Source organism: Anolis carolinensis, unplaced genomic scaffold (genome assembly GCF_035594765.1).
Source record: "Anolis carolinensis isolate JA03-04 unplaced genomic scaffold, rAnoCar3.1.pri scaffold_13, whole genome shotgun sequence".
NCBI lineage: Eukaryota > Metazoa > Chordata > Lepidosauria > Squamata > Dactyloidae > Anolis > Anolis carolinensis.
The window spans coordinates 20,255,600-20,279,583 of NW_026943824.1; the positions used below are offsets into that span (position 1 = coordinate 20,255,600).

General features: G+C 43.9%; 1 protein-coding gene across 2 annotated transcripts; it reads right to left on the bottom strand.

Moving 5' to 3' along the window:
- Positions 1 to 1,629: 1,629 nt before the first annotated feature.
- pdilt (protein disulfide isomerase like, testis expressed) lies at positions 1,630 to 18,643 on the bottom strand. Of its 2 annotated transcripts, XM_008121942.3 has the most exons (11): positions 18,258 to 18,639; positions 14,639 to 14,845; positions 10,724 to 10,857; positions 10,216 to 10,353; positions 9,285 to 9,395; positions 8,415 to 8,540; positions 6,414 to 6,611; positions 4,573 to 4,693; positions 4,281 to 4,462; positions 3,826 to 3,903; positions 1,630 to 1,804 (listed from the first exon to the last, which is right to left on the bottom strand). In XM_008121942.3, the coding sequence occupies exons 1-11, from the start codon at positions 18,445 to 18,447 to the stop codon at positions 1,748 to 1,750; spliced, it is 1,542 nt and encodes a 513-aa protein (XP_008120149.1). In that variant the 5' UTR covers positions 18,448 to 18,639; the 3' UTR covers positions 1,630 to 1,747. The 2 variants fall into 2 exon arrangements, with proteins under 2 accessions (XP_008120149.1, XP_062820339.1); XM_062964269.1 differs by lacking the exons at positions 4,281 to 4,462; positions 4,573 to 4,693 and having other exon boundaries at positions 18,258 to 18,643.
- Positions 18,644 to 23,984: the final 5,341 nt, after the last annotated feature.

A 23,984-nucleotide genomic window follows, 5' to 3' on the forward strand; every position in this document is an offset into this window, starting at 1 on the left:
ATTACTGTGTATTGAACTACTTTTTCTGTCAAATTTGTTGTATAACATGATGTTTTGGTGCTTAATTTGTAAAATCATAACCTAATTTGATGTTTAATCGGCTTCTCCTTAATCTCTCCTTATTATCCAACATATTCGCTTATCCAACGTTCTGCCAGCCGGTTTATGTTGGATAAGTGAGACTCTACTGTATATGTATATGCATTGTTTTAAGGCAGTCAATAAACTTTTCAACCTTATGAACTTGACTGACATAAGTGTGGGTTTGTTCACAGTCTGGTGTGCATGGCTTAAACTTACATGTATGGTAAAAAGCCCAAAAGGATTGTATTTTAATTTTTATTTAGAGTATTATTTTTTCAATCTCCCACCCAGGGTCCTTCCAGACAGGCCCTCTATCCCAGGATCTGATCCCAGGTTTTTGGCATTAAACTGGATTATATGAGTCCACTCAGGCCCTGTCCTTTCCTCCCTCAGCCTCTTAAGCTGCTGGGGCCAGGAATTGTGGGAGCTGAAGTCCAAAACACCCGGAGGGCTGAAGTTTGCCCATGCCTGTGCTACACTAAGGCGGAAAAAAAATGAAATGCAGAGACGTCAGCATTGGGGTATGTGAGCAGTAGACATGTCCAAAAAATCGTTTTGAATCGTATATCGGAATCATATCGGATTGTTCTCGCTTTTTGATACGTATTCCGAGACATTGTCTCACAGTGCAACCAGCAATGTAATTCGAACCATTGTTGGCCCATTCTCTAATTGTCTCTTAATGTTTCGTTAATTTTTTTCCCCAAAAATATTTTTTTAATATATTTTTTAAAATATTTTTAAATTTTTTTTGTTTCTGCAACCTACCTAGAATGGGAGCTTAGTGCAGCCTAACTTGGCTGCCGCTCCCCGGCCAATCAGAAGCTTCCATGATGGATGCAAAGGTGGGGGCTAGGGTTGATGAGGATAGCATAAGAAATGAGGGCGGGAGAGCCCTGTAAAGTCCCCCCCCCCCGGTTCCTTTTTTTTTTTTTGGCGATTGCGCATGCGCGTCCGCCATTTTAGAAACATTTAGAATCATTACGAATTTTCGGAAATATCCGAAATTTTTGGGTGAAAAAATCGGAAATACTTTCTATATCGAAGTGCCTACTTTAGAAACGAGAATTGAAACATTTTTTTCATCGATCGGACATGCCTAGTGAGCAGATATCATTGGCCTACAACTCCCATTAGCCACTGCTGTGAATGAGGAGAGATTGTGGGATTATTGGTTGTAGAAAGAGCCTCAAGGGCATCTGACCAAATGTGAGCGCGAGGTGAAAACTCTGGAGCACGTCGACAAACACGTGCCAAGCATCGCGGCACAAGGAGCTTTCTGTGTGAGTTTTCCGCCTCTTATGCAACCGTGAACGTGACCAATACCTGGAATGATATGAAGTGCACTGACTTGCCATTTAAATGTCTTCACCAACAGAACAGGTTGGTCTGACCAGACTCCCGAGTCAGTTTTGAAAGGGGAAAAAGCACCTTCCAGACTTTGCTTCTGTCAACACGGAGGTGAAAACAAAGAAAAGCTCTTGAAGCGAAGCCACAGACAGGCTGTTGAGACGCTACTCAGCCGAGCACAAGCAAACCACCGTGTTTGTTTGACCTTCCTTTATTGTTGTCAATGGCTTCCTAAATTTCCCATTAAAATGCTTTTATACTGCGCAACCACCCTTGAGAAACCAGTGCTCACTCTTCCTGTGTGGAAGGGAAGCTACAGTTCTTCTTTCGGTCTCGTGGTTTTCTCCTCTTGTTTGGCCTTTGTTGAATTCTGCAAAAGAGACCATTTTAAAAAAAGGAATATGCAACAGAGGACCATACTGTTGTTAATAATAATAATAATAATAATAATAATAATAATAATAATAATAATAATGTTGAAGGCTTTCATGGCTGGAATCAAAGGGTTGCTGTATGTTTTCCGGGCTGTCTGGCCATGTTCCAGAAGTATTCTCTCCTGACGTTTCGCCCACATCTATGGCAGGCATCCTCAGAGGTTGTGAGGTATATGGGAAAACTAAGCAATGATGATTTATATATCTGTGGAAGGTCCAGGGTGGGAGAAAGAAAGAAAACACTTGTCTGTTGGAGGCCAGTGTGAATGTTGTGATTAATCACCTTGATTAGCATTAAATGGCCTTGCAAGCTTCATGTCCTGGAGGAATCCTTTGCTCACTACCTCTGAGGATGCCAGCCATAGATGTGGGCGAAACGTCAGGAGAGAATGCTTCTGGAACATGGCCATACAGCCTGGAAAACACACAGCAACCCAATAACAACAACAACAACAACAACTTTATCCTAATTCGTTGCACAATTGAAATTATCTCTCCACCAAGACTATGGACTGAAGCGCCATGTTATCGTCTCTTTTAATGGCCATGTTTTTACTCTGTTGAAGCTGTGTTATCGATCTACTGTGATTGTTATGTATTTTATATTGTTGTATTTTATATTGTGTATTTTATACTATTGTGATTGTTATGTATTTTATATTGTGTATTTTATACTGTTGTATTTTATTGTATGTTGTTGAGCTTGGCCCCATGTGAGCCACCCTGAGTCCCTTTGGGGAGATGTGGTGGGATATAAAAATAAACTACTACTACTACTACTACTACTACATATTATTATTATTATTATTATTATTATTATTATTATTATTATTATATCCCGCCTCCATCTCCCCGAAGGGACTCGGGCGGCTCACATGGGGACAAGCCCAATCAACATAGGTTAAAACACACAATCAGCAATTTCAAAACATTATATCCATATGAGACCACATAGAACAGGGGTCCCCAAACTTTTTAAACAGGGGGCCAGTTCATGATCCTTCGAACCGTTAGAGGGCCGGACTATAGTTGGCCACTGAGCAATAATAATAATAATAATAATAATAATAATAATAATAATAATAATAATAATAATAATAAAGAGGGTTGGAAGAGATCCCTTGGGCCATTGAGTCCAACCCCCTTCTGCCTTTGTGCACTGAAAGCATAAGCAAAGCACCCCTGACAGATGGCCACCCAGCCTCAATGTTAATAATAATAATAATAATAATAATAATAATAATAATAATAATGAGGAGGAGGAGGAGGAGGAGGAGGGTTGGAAGAGACCCCTTGGGCCACTGAGTCCAATCCCCTTATGCCTTTGTGCACCAAATGCACAAACAAAGCACCCCTGACAGGTGGCCACCCAGCCTCAATGTTAATAATAATAATAATAATAATAATAATAATAATAATAATAATAATAATAATAATAGATCTGCCAACTGTAAAAGGCCACCTTACTGGGATCTGTGCGCATCATCCGAAAATACATGACACAGTCCTAGACATTTGGGAAGTTTTCTACTTGTGATTTTGTGATACGAAATCCAGCATGTCTATCTTGTTTGCTGTGTCATACAATAAAATAAATAAGGGTTGGAAGAGAAGAAGAGACCCCTTGGATCATTTAGCCCAACCCCCTTCTGCCCTTGTGCCGTGGGGGCCGGATAAATGGCTTCGATGGGCGGCATCTGGCCCCGGGCCTTAGTTTGGGGACCCCTGACATAGAACAACACAAAACAACATCAGCAGCAGTTCAGAACGTGAATAATAGTAATTACTAGAAATCCAGAGTGTCGTGTCAGTAATAACATGAGGACCTATAGGAGAGGGGCCGTGATAAAGTGCAGTGGCTGGAAGTGAGGCATAGTTCGGAGCCCAAAACACCCGGAGGGAAGGCCGAAGTTGGCCCATGCGAGGAGCGTCTTTCACAACCCAGAGCCTCCCTTACCTTCTTTCTTGCCTCAATCTGTTCTTCTAGGAATTGAGCGAAAGCACCAAGCGCGTATTCCCCTTTGTACGGGACCACCTTAAAGGAGGAAAAGAAGGGGGAGAGAGTTGCCTTGTAAAGCCATCTGAAACAGCTGCCTACTTGCGTGGCAGTGACCATGAGCACGAGGGTTGCCGACCTTTCCTTCCTAGACTTGGTCCCACCGAAAGGGAAAGGACGGGGGTCTTCCTTGGAGAAGGGCAGTCCCTTGTTTCTGCCCAGACATTAAGCAAAAGGCTCTCCAAGGAGCTCTCCAAGGTCCTGAACTAATGTGTTGTCAAAGGCTTTTCTGGCCGGAATCACGGGGCGGCTGTGAGTTTTCTGAGAACCTTTTCCATTTTTGACTCCAAAGTGAGAAATGCATTGTCACATTTCCTTTCAAGGACCACAAATTCTGCCAATTGAAGGGGCCTCACCTCCGTGGTGGATCCTGCAGGAAACAACCTGAAGAAGGGGTACTTTTCCACATTCATTAACCGGACTTCATTTGCCGTGTAGTCTATTTTAGCAATGACAACATTTTTGCGCTTTTCGTACAACTTGCCGAGCTCTTCCCAAACTGGGAACAACTTTTGACAGTTGTGAGACCAAGGTGCATCTGTGGTGGGAGGCAAGCAGAAGAAAATCGGTCCCGAAGGACGGCTGAGCACGCTCTCTGGGGACCAACACAAAGAGCAAACATCAATCGGGGATATGAGTAGTACTCACGGAACATGACAAACACATGGTTCTTTGTATTAAAGGCAACTTTGTCAAAGTTTTTCCCAACCAGCACTTTGACAGGCTTCTTATCCCAACCGTCTTGGATCTCCTCGCTGGACCAGTGTTGCTAATAAGGGAAAGAGAAGGCGTCAGACAGATCGCCCATCCCCATCATAATCACAATTAGACTCCTCGACCTTTTGTACTAGTCGCTCTTTTCCTGATCACTTGATATTAATTCAGGGCTCCTCCCTACCCGATGTGATCTTAAATGAATCTATCGCACTTTATCTATTTAAAATTTGTAACTCATAATGTGCACCTTGCTTATCCGCTATTGCAACCTCATTGTTTTTAATTCGATGTTTTATTACCGTGTTGTGTTTTTTCGGCTGCTGTGTATATATTATTATTGGTTTTTATTATTGTTCTTTGAGGTTTCATATTTTATTTTATCACTAGCTTTGCCCGGCCACGCGTTGCTGTGGCTTATGGGAATCCTTTGTTGGCCAGGTGGAATAGCAGTGAATAGCCTTGCAGTTTCAAAGCCTGGCCGTTTTCTGGAGTAGCTAGAGCTTTTTATTGTATGAACATAGAGGCATGGATGAGGGGTTGTGCTGCCAAGTTTAGTGTTTCTGGGATGTGTAGTTTTGTTGTTTTGTCCTAGGCCGAAATTTCATTACCCTTTTATATATATAGATTGTTTTGTATCTGATTTTGCTGTGAGCCGCCCCGAGTCCCCTTCGGGGGAGATGGAGGCGGGATATAAATAAACTTATTATTATTATTATTATTATTATTATTATTATTATTATTATTATTATTATTTATAAGACAGGCCAACGGGGACTCAGACTGGGTACCTTGCAGCGGTGGCTCAGTGACAATCTTCGCTGAAAGGGCTTATTGACTCTTATCTGGCCAGGTTTTCTTTCATTTGAATTGCTGGCTTGGAGCATGTAGCCCAACCAATGCAACCCAGAGGTTGATCAGCATCCATCCCAATTAAAGACAAATAGGGCAGGGATGGGCAGCGTGAAGCCTTGGGCTTGCTTACACTTCTCAAGGGGTTGTAGTGGCCTTCTCCCTTGGGACAACTCTTTATTTATCTATTTGCCATAGGTATATCCTATAGGCTTATCTTCAAGTATATACCGTATATACATAAAAACATAATTAAAATAAATAATTGAGCAAAACGCATGAATTATCTCTCCTGGAAATTTCCAGAAGTAGCAGTTCACCTATATATGCCTACCAAGAAGTGAGCTGTGTTGGATAAGGAAATACTTTGTGGCAGGAGATGGGAGAGGGACCTTTCTGAGGAAGTATTATGTTATTGGGTTGCTGTGAGATTTCCAGGCTGTATGGCCATGTTCCAGAAGGCATCCTCAGAGGTTGTGAGGTCTGTTGGAAACTAGGCAACTGGACCAAGATTAAAAAAACATTTTTTGAAAAAAAATGTGAAATTTCCAAGAATTTCTGCCCTGAGTCCCCTTGGGGAGATAGGGCGGAATACCAATAAAGTTATTATCATTATTATTGTGGTTGTTGTTGTTGTTGTTGTTGTTGGTCTCAAGTTGCCATATTCTCATCACAGTTCAAGTGAAACACATTCATTTCACGGGCCAGCTGACATATTCACTGGCCACAGTAAACAAGGGAAAGCCCAATACCTCACAGCCTCTGAGGATGCCTGCCATAGATGTGGGCGAAACGTCAGCAGAGAATACTTCTGGAACATGGCCAGACAGCCCGGAAAACATACAACAACCCTGTGATCCCGGCCACAAAAGCCTTCGACAACACAAAGCCCAATCTGTTTTATTTCCGAGCAAGAAGCCCACCTTTGCCTTCCCTTCCAAGTAGTCCCGGCAGAAGGTCCGGAGGTGGTCCGGGGTCACTTCCTCCGCCGGCATCTTGTACCTGGCGTCGCTTGTCAGGTTGAGGATTTGAACGGCAGGGACTTCCACGACAGTGACACGGAAATATTCAATCACACGGCCATTTCTGGTTTCATCAGTATCCACTAAGATGAACATGATCTAAGGAGCAAAAGAGACAGAAGACATCCCAGGGTCAGCTTCCACTACCAGGTGTCTTCCAAGCATTTGTCCTTCCTTTTTTCTCATGCTGACTGGGGCTGATGGAAGTTGTAGTCCAACATCTCTGAAGGGGACCTGATGAGGGAAGGCTGCCCTAGAGATGACCAAGGAGGGGTCCCACCTCACAGAGAGCAACCATCTTCTTGAAGACCTTCTAAATCCATATTGAGGACCTCATCACATTAGACAAAACATGCGTTGAACTGAACTTTACCATCGTGTTCAGTGGAAGCCTGTGTTTCAATAAAACGGAGAACTCAGTCTCCCCCGTCACATGTGTCCCCCTCTTCATTCACCATCAAACAGAGAAGTGGGGTCCCCGCCCATCTCTCTCTCCCCCCCCCCCATTTAAAAAGAGACTCATTGTGCAATACCAGAAGCGTGAAACCCCACGACTTTTGCGAATCATAGAATAAGAGTTGGAAGAGACTCACGGGCTATCCAGTCCAACCCCATTCTGCCAAGAAGCAGGAAAATCGCACTCAAAGCCCCCCCGACGGATGGCCATCCAGCCTCTGCTTCAAAGCCTCCAAAAAAGGAGCCTCCACCACACTCCACGGCAGAGAGTTCCACTGCTGAACAGCTCTCTCTCTCAGTGAGGAAGTTATTCCTCATGTTCAGGTAGAATCTCCAAAATGAGATTTCTCAGCCAAGAAAAAATGCAGTTTGCAGCAGAAGACAGAAAAATGATAAGAAAAAGTACATTACTGTTGCTGTTTCTGACTTTTCCATACTGAAACGTTCCCCGGAAACGCCAGTTTTCCTAATGAAACAGCTGCTTTTCTACTGAACTTGAAGGGACCATAAGCCAGAAAAGAGTAAACTTTTGCCTATGTGGCTTTGCCTCTGCATATGCCCCTCCCTCCCTTCCTGCCAGCTGGTGCCTTTCTCCAGAAAGTTCCAAGACCAAAAGTCAGCTTGAAATCAACAAGTGAGGTCACGGGTATCACTTATGCCAAGTGGGTGTGGAAGGTGAGGAAGACCCTCAGCCATTGGTCAATTTTAGATAAGCCAAGGTATATATTCTTTGTTTGCTATGACATGCTTTGCGGCGGCCATTTCCATGATACAGCCCTTTGGGGTATGTACTAGACATGTCCAAAAAATCGTTTTGAATCATATATCGGAATTATTTCGGATTGTTCTCGCTTTTTGATACGCATTCTGAGGCATTGTCTCATAGCGCAACCAGCAACGTAATTCAAACCATTGTTGGCCCATTCTCTAATTGTCTCTTAATGTTTCGTTAATCCCCCCCCCCAATTTTTTTTTAAAAAAAATATATTTTTTAAAATATTTTAAAAATTATTTGGTTCTGCAACCTACCTTGAATGGGAGCTTATTTGCAAATTTGATGAGGATAGCTCAAGAAATGAGGGTGGGGGAGCCCTGTAAAAGTCCTCCCCCCCCCCCGGTTCCTTTTTTTTTTTTTGCGATTGCGTATGCGCGTCCGCCATTTTAGAAACATTTAGAATCATTACAAATTTTTGAAAATATCTGAAATTTTTCCATCGATTGGACATGCCTAGTATGTACGGCTGTTTGCCTTATCATAGCTGTGATAACAATAAAAGGCTTGTTTTGTCACTCTTTTTGAATTCTCTCCTTTACTTCCCCTCCGAATGCACTGGACGAACAAGGACAGTCCCTTACAAACTGTGCACACATCGTATTTACCCCGCAGACTACTTGCAGGTCACCCTGCCCCGTGCCCCGCCTGACGGCCCATCACCGTGTACCGACCTTCCCTCTGAACTCCGGAGCAACCGATGAGAGATTTTCATAAACCTCCTTGAATGTGTCTGAATTCTTGGGCATGAACAGAACAAGGTGGCTTTCAACGGGTACATCAAATATCTTCACAGAAGTCTAGAAAAGAAGAACCAGATTTGTCACAGGTGTTGAGAGGAGGAAGGTTAGAATGCCCTTGAGAGCGGAAGCGGCTGAGGCGGAGAAAGGAAAGGGCCGGAGGCTGTCGGGGATTGTGGGAGTTGGAGTCCAAAACACCTGCGAGGAGGGAAGGCCCACGCCGGCCCAGGCCTGCTTTAGAGTGTGTCTGTGTTACGGACTTCCTTTGCATTGCAAACCATGCAAAGAATGGTGTCGAAAATTACAGTAGAGTCTCACTTATCCAACATAAACGGGCCTGCAGAATGTTGGATAAGTGAATATGTTGGATAATAAGGAGGGATTAAGGAAAAGCCTATTAAACATCAAATTAGGTTATGATTTTACAAATTAAGCACCAAAACATCATGTTATACAACAAATTTGACAGAAAAAGTAGTTCAATATGCAGTAATGCTATGTAGTAATTACTGTATTTACGAATTTAGCACCAAAATATCATGATGTATTAAAACGTTGACTACAAAAATGCGTTGGATAATCCAGAACATTGGATAAGTGAGTGTTGGATAAGTGAGACTCTACTGTACTAGAGACCGATTTCTAACTGAATGCACATGAAATCGATCTGGAACAGACACAGACCGAGCCTTCCTTCCAACCTTATTCGTACAGAGAACACAGTCTTTCTGCATTCAGTAGGAAACTCGCAAACTAGGCCCCTTTATTGCACCATTGGTTTTAGATGCCAAACATGAAACTTACCTCAAGATTATACTCTGTGACTAAATCCATAGTAAAGGTTTTGATCAATCGAGTGAGCTCCACTTTATCCAGTTTGCCTTCCTCAGATGCTTCACTGTGAACTGGTTTTCCCTAGAGCACAAGAAATATCAGGCTTCCAAAAACAAATCAAGTCGAGCCCTAGCTGCTCCTGAAAAAGGCCTGAGGATTACTCTTCCGAAGTCCGCCCCCCGCCCAACAGGTCTAAGGGTCTTTGTACATCTGCAGATCTTTATTTATTTATTTATTTACAGTATTTATATTCTGCCCTTCTTTCTCACCCCGAAGGGGACTCAGGGCGGATTACAATGAACACATATATGGCAAACATTCAATGCCAACAGACAAACAACATACTTTAGACAGACTCAGAGGCATTTTTAACATTTTTCCAGCTTCACGATTCCGGCCACAGGGGGAGCTGTTGCTTCACCGTCCAGTAGTGGCTGTACTTCCTCATTCCTTTCCTCGCATAAAGCGTCCCTAAATTTCCCTAATTGACAGGTGCAACTGTCTTTCGGGGCTGCATAGGTCAACAGCAAGCCGGGGCTACTAATGGTCAGAAGCTTAACCCGACCCGGGCTTCGAACTCATGACCTCTCAGTAGTGATTTATAGCAGCTGGTTACTAGCCAGCTGCGCCACAGCCCGGCCCCATCTTGGATGTTGCATGAGAGCTGCCAATACGTTTTCCTTCTAGGCACGAGTGTGACCAGATTAAGCCCTTGGACAGCAATAAACGGGGAAGGAAACACCTTTTTTCCAGCCCCATGTCCACAAGTAGGGCAGGACCAGGAACAACTGCTCCAATTGAACTACTGACAAGATGGCCTTGTGCGAGGAGATCTTTGGGTCCACAACCACCGGCCCTGAGAGAACAGCTTTGCTCTTAGTGCTCATGATGGGTCAGGTACCTTTTGAAATACAACCACCGTGTCTCCTCTGACCCCAAACGTAGTGAAAGTGTCTTCACTGGCTGTTACCCCAAAAGGGACTTCTGGCACCTCTCTCGCAGAGTCGTAGAAAACCTCCGCGGCTCCATCTTGAAGTGTCTGTGCAATAAAAAAGGTGGTGCTTCAGCACTAAAGCAGACTGGAAGAAATGAAGAAGAAGCATCTACGCTCTGCCTGGACCAGGGGTCCCCACACTTTTAAAATAGGGGGCCAGTTCACTGTCCCTCAGACTGGGAGGCCTTTACACAATTAAAACGGGTGCGTCAGCTGCGAATGTACCTCGAAAAGCTTGACTTGGCCACGGTGGCCCACGCCTCAGTTACATCCAGAATGGACTACTGCAATGCTCTCTACCTGGGGCTGCCTTTGAAGATGACTCGGAAGCTGCAGTTAGTGCAAAGGTCGGTGGCCAGGTTGCTAACTGGGGCTAGCTATAGGGAGCATAACTAAAGAATAAGTAAAGAAATACCTTGAAAAAGCCAATCACTGCCAAATCTTCAAGGTCTAGGAAAGCTTTGGCCTGGTCCGTGCTGTTGATAAGGACGGCGCTTGATCCGGTTCTCCTTTGAACCCACGTCACAAAGGCTGAGGCTTCCCGGACTCCTATAAAGCAGGGCAAAAGAATCTGTTTAGCGGCTGGCAGTTTCTAAGCCGGCACAGCAATGAGCCCATTCCACATTTTAAGCCATGCATTCAGGATGTTATCCAATAGACTCAATCTTATTTGCCCAAAGTAAGTTCAGCGCCTTAGACAATTCCTTCCAAATGCGAGGGAAAACCCAGAATGGATTCACTACCTCTCCATCTCCAGCCCATCCTCTGTTCGGATATCAATCAGCATGCAAACAAACACCTTAAACAGAAACAGCTTCCTAAGATCCATAGAGATACTCGCAGGAATTCCTCAGCAAACAAGAGTCCAAAACTGGCAGGCTGAGACCAAATGAGAGACTCCCTTCTGGGCACACAGAAGACGGGGTGACTTGGAAGGCGCTGAACAGGCCGCGCTCTGGCACCACGAGATGCAGAGCCAACCTTAGGAAATGGGGCCTCAAAGTGGAGTCCGCAACATGCCTCAAAGTGGAGTCCGCAGGGGCCGGGCTGTGGCGCAGCTGGCTAGTAACCAGCTGCTATAAATCACTACTGACCGAGAGGTCATGAGTTCAAAGCCCGGGTCGGGTTAAGGCTCCGACCATGAAAAAAAAAAAAAGCCCCGGCTTGCTGTTGACCTAGCAGCCCCGAAAGACAGTTGCATCTGTCAAGTAGGGAAAATTTAGGGACGCTTTATGCGGGAGGCTAATTTAACTAATCTACAACACCATAAAACTGCTCACGAGGAAAAGAATGAGGAAGAAGAACAGCCACCAATGGATGGTGAAGCAACAGCTCCCCCTGTGGCCGGAATCGTGAAGCTGGAAAGATGTTAAAAAAATGCCTCTGTGTCTGTCTAAAACTGAATTTTGTTTGTCTGTTGGCATTGAATGTTTGCCATATATGTGTTCATTGTAATCCGCCCTGAGTCCCCTTCGGGGTGAGAAAGAAGGGCGGAATATAAATACTGTAAATAAAATAAAAATAAATAAAATGCGAGTCCGGAGGAGAGCAAACCACAGACCACTGACTCCAATGCCGCCTGAGCCACATGCACCACGGAGGACCTTCTCACAGCCACACCAGAGGCCTTACTCCAAGGGGCCAGCTTCTGGTCGAAGGCAATTCAGTACAATGGCAAGCTTTTAACTTGGTTTGTAGTTTTGTATGCATTGTAACTGTATTCTCAATTTGCTTCTGACGCGATAAATGAATTTCCAATCTACTTGCCGTTGCTGCTGTTATAGTTATTGTTTTTACTTTCCACCTTTAAAAATGGCAAAAGACAGATACAGTAGAGTCTCACTTATCCAAGCTAAATGGGCCAGCAGAAGCTTGGATAAGCGAATATCTTGGATAATAAGGAGAGATTAAGGAAAAGCCTATTAAACATCAAATTAGGTTATGATTTTACAAATTAAGCACCAAAACATCATGTTATACAGCAAATTTGACAGAAAAAATAGTTCAATACTCAGTAATGTTATGTTGTAATTACTGTATTTATGAATTTAGCACCAAAATATCACAATATATTGAAAACATTGACTACAAAAATGGCTTGGATAATCCAGAGGCTTGGATAAGCGAGGCTTGGATAAGTGAGACTCTACTGTATTTATAAGTGCTAGGAACTTTGCCAAGTAAAGTTACATCTGTAAAGACCCCGACCCTGCACGTTCCACATCTGCAACCAGACACGTGTCCCAATTCCCGGCCCGACATATGCTAAGGCTGAGACGGACAAGGACCCACGCGCCGGGACGCCAGAAACACAACATCGCCCTTGATGATTTAATTCTCCCGTATGCTTTCAGGCCTTCCCTGCTTAATTGGACATGTTGTCAATTAGCGGCCTAATCGCCAGCGTTTGAAGATGTTCTTTCAGGTCAGGCCGCTCTCCCTGAAATACCTTGAAAGAGCACGTAGCGCCACGATTTTCGTGGGAACCCTTGAAAATGCCGCTAGCACCCCCCATGTAACCATATAACCACAGCCATATAACCCAGAATATCAAGGCAGAATAACCCACAATATCTGCTTTGAACTGGATTATCTGAGTCCACACTGCCCTATATTCCAGTTCAATGTTTGGTGCTAAATTCACAAATATAGTATTTCCTATATAACATTATCATGTATTGAACTGCTTATTCTGTCAATTTGTTGTAAAGCATGATATTTTGGTGCTTAATTTGTAAAATAATCATGTAATTTGATGTTTAATAGGCTTTTCCTTAATCCCTCCTTATTATCCAACATTTTTGCTTATCCAACGCTTTTATTTTTCACTGATTGGTTCCGGGGGGGGGGGGGGGAGTTCTGTTCGCTTACACTTGAAAATTACCTTGGGCCAGCCCTGGTTGGAGGCCATGTCCATCTCTGTCCCCATTTGATGCTCCTATTTTATAAATGTTTGTGATAAAAATATAGTTGCTCATTTTTGGCACTTGCTCTCTGGAAATAGAACATACGTGAAGCAGTACTTGTGTTCATTTTGGGATTTTGACATCTGTACCCAGAGACCACAGTCGGTCGAGAAATCATGGCTCATTGCACTTAAAGAGCTCAGACCACGACAGTAGGGTGACTGACACCATATGTGTTTCCTTCCTAAACACTGTGGCTTAGAATCAGAGAATTGTAGAGTTGGAAGAGATCTCACAGGCCATCCAGTCCAACCCCCTCCAGGAAAATCTCACTCAAAGCACCCCCGACAGATGGCCATCCAGCCTCTGCTTCAAAGCCTCCAAAGAAGGAGCCTCCACCACACTATTTATTTTGCATGTGGAAAGCCTTGTATTTTAATTTGTTTTGCATTCTTAGAAGCTTTGCAGCTAACTAATTAAAGGAATTATTTTAAATCTGACACAGCTTAGCAATATTAACAGGGCCTGCCTCTAAGTCTTGTCTCCAGTCCTGGGAAGATACGCCAGTATTTGCCCTCTTCTTCTGGCAAGGCACAAGTGGCCACTCTTTGTGAAGGGTGTGTCTCCCCCCACTCAATGTTTTCATCCTTATTATTATTATTATTATTATTATTATTATTATTATTATTATTATTGTGTTGTCAAAGGCTTTCATGGCCGGGATCACAGGGTTGTTGTATGTCTTTCGGGCTGTGTGGCCATGTTCCAGAAGTATTCTCTCCTGACGTTTCGCCCACATCTATGGCAGGCATCCTCAGAGGTTGTGAGGATGCCTCACATACCTCACAACCTCTGAGGATGCCTGCCATAGATGTGGGCGAAATGTCAGGAGAGAATACTTCTGGAACATGGCCACACAGTCCGAAAGACATACAACAACCCCATTATTATTATTATTATTATTATTATTATTATTATTTTATGACACAGCAAACAAGATAGATATGCTGGATTTCATATCACAAAATCACAAGTCGAACACTTCCCAAGTGTCTGGACTGTGTGATGTATTTTCGGATGATGCGTGCAGATCCCAGCAGGGTGGCCTTTTGCAGCTGGCAGATCGTAATTTTGTCAATGTCTATTGTTTCCAAATGCTGGCTGAGATCTTTTGGCACGGCACCGAATGTGCCCATCACCACCGGGACCACCTGCACTGGTTTCTGCCAGAGTCTTTGAATGTTGTTGTTGTTGTTGTTGTTGTTGTTGTTGTTATTATTATTATTATTATTGTGCATGTTGCCTTCAGTTCCCGTTTGACCTGATCCCATTCCGCACTTGAGAGCGAGCGAGCGAGGCACAAGCGCCCCCTGGTGGGGAATCAGCTGCCTGCAAGATCACTGTGTCTTCTTGTCCTCATTTACCTTTGCAGTCAATGGGATTTTTCCTGTCGCCATCTATAAAAAACTTCAGGGTGGGATATTCTTGGATGTCAAATTCCTTTTTCAGGTCTTTCTGGTCCGCCACGTCTACTTTGCCAAATCGGATATCCACAGCGTCGGTCTTGAATTGCTCTGCGGCTTTAGCAAATTCAGCCGCCAGGCTCTGAGAGGCCCCAGACAAAGCAATGTCTGCAAAGACAGGATAACAAAGATGTAGGATTATTTATCTATACAGTGATATGGCAATTCAGCAAGGCCTTCTGATACTAGAAGTGACATTGGATCCATATCTGGTTTTAGGCTGAACTGTGCAAAATGCTGCACCTAATCTACAAAACAAGTTCAGCAGTAGTTTACTGCTATTTTATTTATGTTTTTAACTATACAGTAACCATTTCAATATGTGAGCTGTTTTGAGTCCCAAACTTGCAAGAAAGATGATGATCTATTTCATTTATTTATTTGCAGTATTTCTATTCCGCCCTTCTTTCTCACCCCGAAGGGGACTCAGGGCAGATCACAATGCACACAGACATGGCAAACGTTCAATGTCATTGGACATATGACATACAGACAGAGGCACAGAGGCACTTTAACATTTTCCAGCTTCCGGCTTCATGGGGGTATGCTCGATTCTGGCCACAGGGGGAGCTGCCGCTTCCCCAGCCACTCGTGACACCAAGTCCTTGATGGTAGTACTTCCTCATTCCTTTCTGTGCACTGCTGGCAATGTTATGGTGTCATAAATTAGTTAAATTAGCCTCCCTGCATAAAGCGGTACCTAAATTTTCTACTCGACAGATGCAACTGCTTAGGTCAACAACGAGCTACAATATCAATGGTCAGGAGCTCAGTCCGACCCGGGCTGGCTTCGAACTCAAGATCTCTCGATCAATAGTGATTTATTACAGCTGGCTACCAACCAGCTGTGCCACAGCCCAGCCCTGATGATGACCCAGCGGCTTTTGATACCATCGACCATGGCATGGACCCGGCTAGTGGCCTGTGGGGTCCTTCAGGGTTCAGTTCTGTCTCCCATCATCCAAAATATTAGGGTTTGGTGTCAGGTCAGATTTATGCGGACGACACCCAAGGATGACGTCCTGGTTCTAAAATACAAAGTGCTGGTTATTACCTCTAAAGCCCTAAACAGTCCAGGCCCAGCTTATCTAGAACATCTCCCAGCAAAGGATTCCCCCAGGAAGGAAGCAGCCAGGCTTGGAAACTGCAAGGCTATTCAATGGTAATCAAGTTGGCCAAGTGCAACATTCACACTTGCCTCAAACAGAGAAGAGTTCTTTCTCTCACCCTGGACATTATACCACAGGGATATAAACCCCACTTGCCAAGTTTCCAATAGACCTCACAATGATGTGGGCAAAACGTCAGGAGAGAATGCTTCTGGGACATGGCCATACAGCCAGGAACTCTCATAGCAACCCAGTGATTCTGGCCATGAAAGCCTTTGCCAACACAATCATCATCATCATCATCATCATCTCTATCCATTATGATGTTGTTGTTGTTGTTGTTTACTTTATTTGTCCTCATGCTGGAAGGCATCACCAAGGGACTTCAACTCACTGCCAATGCAGGCATTCACTGCTACAGAACAGAGGACGGAGAACAAGAGTGTCCCTAGTCATTGGCCAAAGAGTGCTGTTATCATGTTTACTCACCATATCTCTGTTTCATTTTTCAATAAGTCGCATACTGATGGCTGCCAAGCACTACCATTTTCAGAACATCAGCATATGCTGGCAAAAATGAATAACTTCACCAAATAACTTTACTTATGTGCATAGCAAGTTGAACACACAGACACATGCTCTGCATACATATGCGTGTGCATGCAATAAGAGTAGGCAGTCATTAAAGCTGTGGCTCTTCCCGAGGAGGGGAAATAGTTCACGAAGTGGCAGTATTTGTTGCCATATGTTCTTTTATTCAGGGCATTTTCTACACTGCCATATAAAATGCAGATTGTTTGCTTTGAACTGGATTATATGGCAGTGTAGACTCAAATAATGTAAATACTCTAAATCAGGCATGGGCCAACTTTGGCCCTTCCTCCAGGTGTTTTGGACTCCAGCTCCCACCATTCCTAACAGCCTCACTGAGGTGTAAAGCAGACAGACTACAAAATGGAGTCCTGAGTCTGATCATGCTCAGTACAATCGGTACAATAACCCCTCCCACACAACACACTTAATCGACTGAAGGGGAAAAGGAAGGGGCCTGAGGCTGTGAGGAATGGTGGGAGTTGGAGTCCAAAACACCTGGAGGGAGGGCCCAAGTTTATTTATTTTTATTGATTTACAGCATTTATATTCCACCCTTCTTTCTCACCCCGAAGGGGACTCGGGGCGGATCACATTACTCATACAGTAGAGTCTCACTTATCCAACACTCGCTTATCCAACATTCTGGATTATCCAACGCATTTTTGTAGTCAATGTTTTCAATACATTGTGATATTTTGGTGCTAAATTCGTAAATACAGTAATTACTACTTAGCATTACTGCATATTGAACTACTTTTTCTGCAAATTTGTTGTATAACACAATGTTTTGGGGCTTAATTTGTAAAATCATAACCTAATTTGATGTTTAATAGGCTTTTCCTTAATGCCTCCTTATTATCCAACATATTTGCTTATCCAACGTTCTGCTGGCCCGTTTATGTTGGATAAGTGAGACTCTACTGTATTTGTTGCCATATGTTCTTTTATTCAGGGCATTTTCTACACTGCCATATAAAATCCAGATTGTCTGCTTTGAACTGGATTATATGGCAGTGTAGACTCAAATGATGCAAATACTCTAAATCAGGCATGGGCCAACTTTGGCCCTTCCTCCAGGTGTTTTGGACTCCACCTCCCACCATTCCTAACAGCCTCACTGAGGTGTAAAGCAGACAGACTACAAAGTGGAGTCCTGAGTCTGATCATGCTCAGTACAATCGGTACAATAACCCCTCCCACACAACACACTTAATCGGCTGAAGGGGAAAAGGAAGGGGCCTGAGGCTGTGAGGAATTGTGGGAGTTGGAGTTCAAAACACCTGGAGGGAGGGCCTAAGTTTATTTTTATTTATTTATTTATTTATTTATTTATTATTACATCACTTTTACCCCGCCCTTTTCACCCATCAGGGGACTCAGGGCAGCTTACAATATAAACATACACATTAAAAACAGTTGTCATCAAATTTAAAAATCCATCAAGATTAAAAATTACAATAAAATTAAGAATATACATTAAAAATTTACAGCATTTATATTCCGCCCTTCTTTCTCACGCCGAAGGGGACTCAGAGCGGATCACATTACACATATAGGCAAACATTCAATGCCTTTTAACATAGAACAAAGACAAACAAACATAGGCTCCGAGCGGGCCTCGAACTCATGACCTCCTGGTCAGAGTGATTCATTGCAGTTAATTGCACTGGCTTGCTCTCCCGCCTGCGCCACAGCCCGGGCCCATGCCTGCTCTAAATTGCTTCAAAGCCAACTGTCAAAGCCAGAGGCCAACGCGCATGGACTGACAGAGGTCAAGATTATTTATTGACATCTTTAGAACAAAACAAAATACTCACAGAATTCAACCAACAGGTACTTTGTTTCGTTCAGGGCCTGATCGAAATTGCTCTTTGTCAAGACCAGGACGTTGTCCTCCTCCTTGATCTTGCCTCTCTTGGGTTTCCTCTCCGCCGGGCTGAGGCTCCCTTCCGCCGCCCCCAAAGCCCAAGAGAGGAGCCCGAGGAGGAGAAGCCCCCGAGCCCCCATCCTCTCCGTCTGGCAGGCCGCAGGCACCAGGAAAGAGCCAGGAAGGGACCTGGGACCGGCCGGCTGTGTTTAACAAGTGCCCAGTGGCCTTATCATGTGCCCACGTGGCCCAATTCCCACAAGGTTAGAGAAAGAAACTCTGCTTTCGGCAAACAGAGCCAACCTCCTCAACAAGAGCCAGAGCCAACAGCTGTTTTGTTTCTGAGCTTTTAGAAAGGCAAAGGGAAATGGAAGGAGGAAGCTGGAAGCCACTGTTTTGCTCCGACTGACTTCCTACCAATAGGAGTGACTGGCAGAAGGAAGGAAGGAAGCAGGAAGGAAGACCAAAGGGCAAGAGCTTCAAAAGTGGCCCCACACCCAAGAAAAACGCAGGACAATCCTTTGCCGTCACATTGCTGCTCTCTTCACCCCTTCACTTAAGCACCATATGGCGGCCTATAAATACGCCCCTAAAAATCATCACCCCAATGTGGCTTCCTTTTTTGGGTTGCTGTGAGTTTTCCAGGCTGTCTGGCCTTGTTCCAGCAGCACTCTCTCCTGATGTTTCACCCACATCCATAGCAGGCACCCTCAGAAGTTGTGAGATCTGTTGGAAAGCAGAATAACCCACAATATCTGCTTTGAACTGGGTTATCTGAGTCCACACTGCCCTATATCCCAGTTCAATGTTTGGTGCTAAACTCGCAAATATAGTAATTCCTACATAACATTACCATGTATTGAACTGCTTTTTCTGTTGATTTGTTGTAAAACATGATGTTTTGGTGCTTAATTTGTAAATTTCCTTAATCCCTCCTTATTATCCAACATTTTTGCTTATCCAATGCTTTTATTTTTCAGTGATTGGTTTGGGGGGGGGGGGGCAAAATTCTGTTCGCTTACACTTGAAAATTACCTAGGGCTGGCCCTGACTGGATGCCCCCTGAGTTTTTTGCTGCAGCAGCTGCTGCTGTTGTTGTTACAAAGGCTGGATGGCCATCTCTCGGGGGTGCTTTGATTGTGCTTTTCCTGCATGGCAGAAGGGGGTTGGGTGGCCCCTGGGGTGGGTCTTCCACTGAAATACTATTACCTTTAAGTTGGTTAAAATTGTACTTCAAAAGTTTGCTCATGCTTCATATATATCTTCTATATACAGTAGAGTCTCACTTATCCAAGCCTCGCTTATCCAAGCCTCTGGATAATCCAAGCCATTTTTGTAGTCAATGTTTTCAATATATCATGATATTTTGGTGCTAAATTCGTAAATACAGTAATTACAACACAGCATTACTGCATATTGAACTACTTTTTCTGTCAAATTTGTTGCATAACATGATGTTTTGGTGCTTAATTTGTAAAATCATAACCTAATTTGATGTTTAATAGGCTTTTCCTTAATCCCTCCTTATTATCCAAGATATTCGCTTATCCAAGCTTCTGTCAGCCCGTTTAGCTTGGATAAGTGAGACTCTACTGTATATAAAAGAGTGATGGCATCAGAGCAGCGGAAAAACAACAAAACTACAGGCCCCCCAACCTCAAAATTTGACAACACAACCCATCATCCACGCCTCTAGGTTGATACAACAAAAAGAAAAGAAAAATAAAGTCCTAATTAGAGGGAGAGCAATAATTGTTTTCATCCAATTGCTGCCAGTTTAGAGGGCTAATCTCTGCCCACTTGGTCTCCTAGCAACAACTCAGCCAAGGGACAGCCAGGGTTCAGTTAGGGGACAGGCAGATTTAGGCCTCACTTAGGCTTCTTCCACAGATTATCTAATTTGCACTGGATTATATGGCAAACGTTTACCCTTTACCTTAACTACCACCAATTCCTCAATACTTTATTTCCCATACCACCATACTTCGCCACAGCAACGCGTGGCCGGGCACAGCAAGTATATAATAGAATATATCATGGTAATATAATATATAAACATTTCTTGTGGCTCCACGAGAAACTTTATGCCTGACACCTACATTTTAAATGGGATCAGGCCAAAAGAGGCTCATCTAGTGCCAGCTAAGGAGCACCCTGACCGACACAAGGGATGGACTTTGCCTTCTGTGTGCAAATAAAGCCCTCCATTCCCAGGCTCGCCTTGGCCTGTTTCCCAGGGCCTGTCTCGCGATTGTCGGATGGAGGCCTGACATACATAGAGTCAGACAATGGCTGGGATTCTGCATTGTGGAAGTGGAGCAGAAACCCTGTAGTAGAAGAGATTGCAATTCTGCAACTTAGAGAAAACACCCTCCTTAACACCAACATATGTCCTTGTTGCTGAATATACATCCAGGCGTCCATCATTTGTCGCCCAGCTACCAAGCATCACCAAACCAATAAATGGGAATAAACTGGATAAGAAGAGACTGAGGCCCCTTCTGCACTGCCAAACAAAATCCAGATTATCTGTTTTGAACTGGATTATATGGCAGTGTGAATTCATCTATTCCTGTTCAAAGCAAATAATGTGGATTCGCTGATTTGATAATCTGGATTATATGGCCATGTAGATGGGGCCTAAAACACCAAGAGGGCAAGAGTTTGGGAAAGACTGCTACAAGATACAACAGCCATTTTTGGTGTTCTCAATGACAACGTGTCATTGGAAATGACCCACGGCTTTCTTATCATTAAGCACACAGCAGGCCTCACAGAAACAGGCCTGCACACAGCAGCCTTTCCGCAAGTGCAAACCTTCCTACAAAATGAACAGGAGGAGTAAGCGTTAGGAGTGTGGCAAACCTCCTGAAGAAAGGACACGAGTTTGCTTAGCTTTGCTTATGCTTTGCTTGTTCCACAGTTTCAAATACAGTAGAGTTCCGGTTATCTGACACAAACGGGTGGGCTGAATGTTGGATTTCTATTTATGAATTTGTTACCCATAATGTGCACCGTACACTTTGCTTATCCACTATTGCAACCTCATTGTTTTTAACCTGATGTTTTAATTCTGCGTTGTGTTTTTTAACTTATTGTGTATATTTTTTATTGGTTTTGTTTTTGTCCTGATGTTTTATATTTTATCATTGTTTGTATTTTGATTTTGCTGTGAGCCGCCCCGAGTCCCCTTCGGGAGAGATGGAGGCAGGATACAAATAAACTTATTATTATTATTATTATTATTATTATTATTATTATTATTATTATTATTTATTATTATAACCGAAACTGTTGGATAATAGGGAGGCCCTATTGCCCAAGCCTCTCCATGCTCCAAGCCAGATGCGTGGCAGGGAGGGAGCAGACTTTCCCCTCCCGGCAAGCACCCGGCTTGAAGATCCCTGCTGCTGCCTAGAAAAACAGCTGTTTTATTATTTATTATTATACTAGCTGTGCCCAGCCACGCGTTGCTGTGGTGAAGTATGGTGGTATGGGAAATAAAGTATTGAGGAACTGGTGGTAGTTAAGGTAAAGGGTAAAGGTTTTCCCTGACATTAAGTCCATTATAAATGGGTTGTATAGCTGTGTGGAAGGGCCTTGAGTCTACACTGCCATATAATCCAGTTAAAATCAGATAATCTGTATTTTATAGGCAGTGTGGAAGAGGCCTAAGTGAGGCCTATCTCTTCTTGTCCCCTGGGCTGAGTGGGTTGCTAGGAGACCAAGTGGGCGGAGCTTAGCCTTCTAACGGGCAGCAATTGGATAAAAACAATTATTCCTCTCCCTCTAATTAGGATTTTGTTTTTCTTTTCTTTTTATTGTATCAACCTAGAGGCGTGGATGAGGGGTTGTGCTGTCAATTTTCGAGGTTGTGAGGTGTTTAGTTTTGTTGTTTTGTTGGTCACCGTGATTCCATCACTCTTTTATATATATAGATTAGTGGCATGCACAGGATTCAGTTAACCTTATATGGCCATGAGAGTTGTGCCCAGATTCTGTTTCTTTCGTTTCCTTCGTTTCTTTCGGTATTTCAGGGGAACACCCCTCCCGGTACAAAAAATCAGCTCGCCACGAAAGCAAGCAAGAGCGGATCCCAGCTCCAAGCCTGCTTTTCAGCATCACCGTTTAACCTTTTAAAATGAATCCCCCAGGAAACACAAAGTAAACCCTCACTCCCTGAAAGCTCTTCTCCTCTTCCAGGAGACCGTGGCTCTTCCTTACCTGGAAGTGTGAACCTCCTTTGAATGCCTTGGAATGGAAAGAGCGTGTGGCTGTCTGGCTCGGTGTAGCCTGGGAGAGAAAGCGCGGGCACCTGCCAGTCCCACCTGCAGCCAAGCCCCTCCTCTAGAGTTAGGAATTCTGGATGCAGGTGAACTACAACTCCCAAAATAAAGGCCCCTCCCCACAAAACACCTGCAGTACGTTCATTTGGTCATGAGGCTTCTCTGTGCGAAGTGTGGTCCTGGTCCACTGTCAGTGGGGGTCACTGTTCACTGGTCACTCCCTTTCCCCCAAACTTGTCGGATATGTTGTATTGGTTATGGGGGTTGTGTGTGCCAAGTGTGGTCCTGATCCACAGCAATGGAGAACCCTGGGATGCCTGCCTGTGGTGCAAGGGCAGTGGGCGGGGTCATGCAAATTTCACACCGATGGAGAACCCTGGGATGCCTGCCTGTGGTGGAGGAAAAGGCAAAATCCAGGATGAAATGGTTCCCAAACGAAAGCCTTCCTTGGGTGGTGGGCCGTAGTGTTTGGGAAGGACATTGGCAGGGGTTGGGCTACATGTTCATGGCGCTCGCTGTCATCGCAATGTCAGTGCAAAGGAGTGACTTGGTGGCTCCTCAGCACTGGGAACTAGACATGTCCAAAAAATCGTTTTGAATCGTATATCGGAATTATTTCAGATTGTTCTCGCTTTTTGATACGCATTCCGAGACATTGTCTCACAGCGCAACCAGCAATGTAATTTGAACCATTGTTGGCCCATTCTCTAATTGTCTCTTAATGTTTCGTTAATTTTTTTCCCCCCAAATTTTTTAAATACATTTTTTAAAATATTTTTTAATTTTTTTGTTGTTTCTGCAACCTACCTAGAATGGGAGCTTAGCGCAGCCTAACATGGCTGCCGCTCCCCGGCCCATCAGAAGCTTCCACGATGGACGCAAAGGTGGGGGCTAGGGTTGATGAGGATAGCTCAAGAAATGAGGGCGGGAGAGCCCTGTAAAGTCCCCCCCCCCCCCCCCGGGTTCCTTTTTTTTTTTTTTTTTGGCGATTGCGCATGTGCGTCCGCCATTTTAGAAACATTTAGCACCATTACGAATTTTCAGAAATATCCGAAATTTTTGGGTGAAAAAATCGGAAATACTTTCTATATTGAAGCGCCAGCACCCCCTACTTTAAAAACGAGAATTGAAACTTTTTTTTCATCGATCGGACATGCCTACTGGGAACTACAGCCTGTTTGTGGAAGCCGGAGGCTGTCTGTGTGAGCGGACACCCATGCCACATACACACACATGGGTTTTCAGTTTTATTATGGATTTAGATAGATTAGATTAGATGAGATTAGATTTAGATTAGATAGATTTAGATTAGCTATAGATATACATATAGATATATAGATATAGATACACATATATATTTGAAAAGCAAAGAGTTTGAAAAGACAGTGCCA

What these genes read in the sequence shown, in the direction of transcription:
- pdilt (XM_008121942.3), bottom strand. Translation starts at nt 18,447, where the DNA reads ATGGGGGCTCGGGGGCTTCTCCTCCTCGGGCTCCTCTCTTGGGCTTTG. An exon ending in CGGTGGTTGTATTTCAAAAG is followed by an intron (nt 9,396 to 10,215) that starts GTACCTGACCCA and finishes CTTGTGCTCTAG; the next exon opens with GGAAAACCAGTTCACAGTGA. An exon ending in CTCCGGAGTTCAGAGGGAAG is followed by an intron (nt 6,612 to 8,414) that starts GTCGGTACACGG and finishes TTTGCTCCTTAG; the next exon opens with ATCATGTTCATCTTAGTGGA.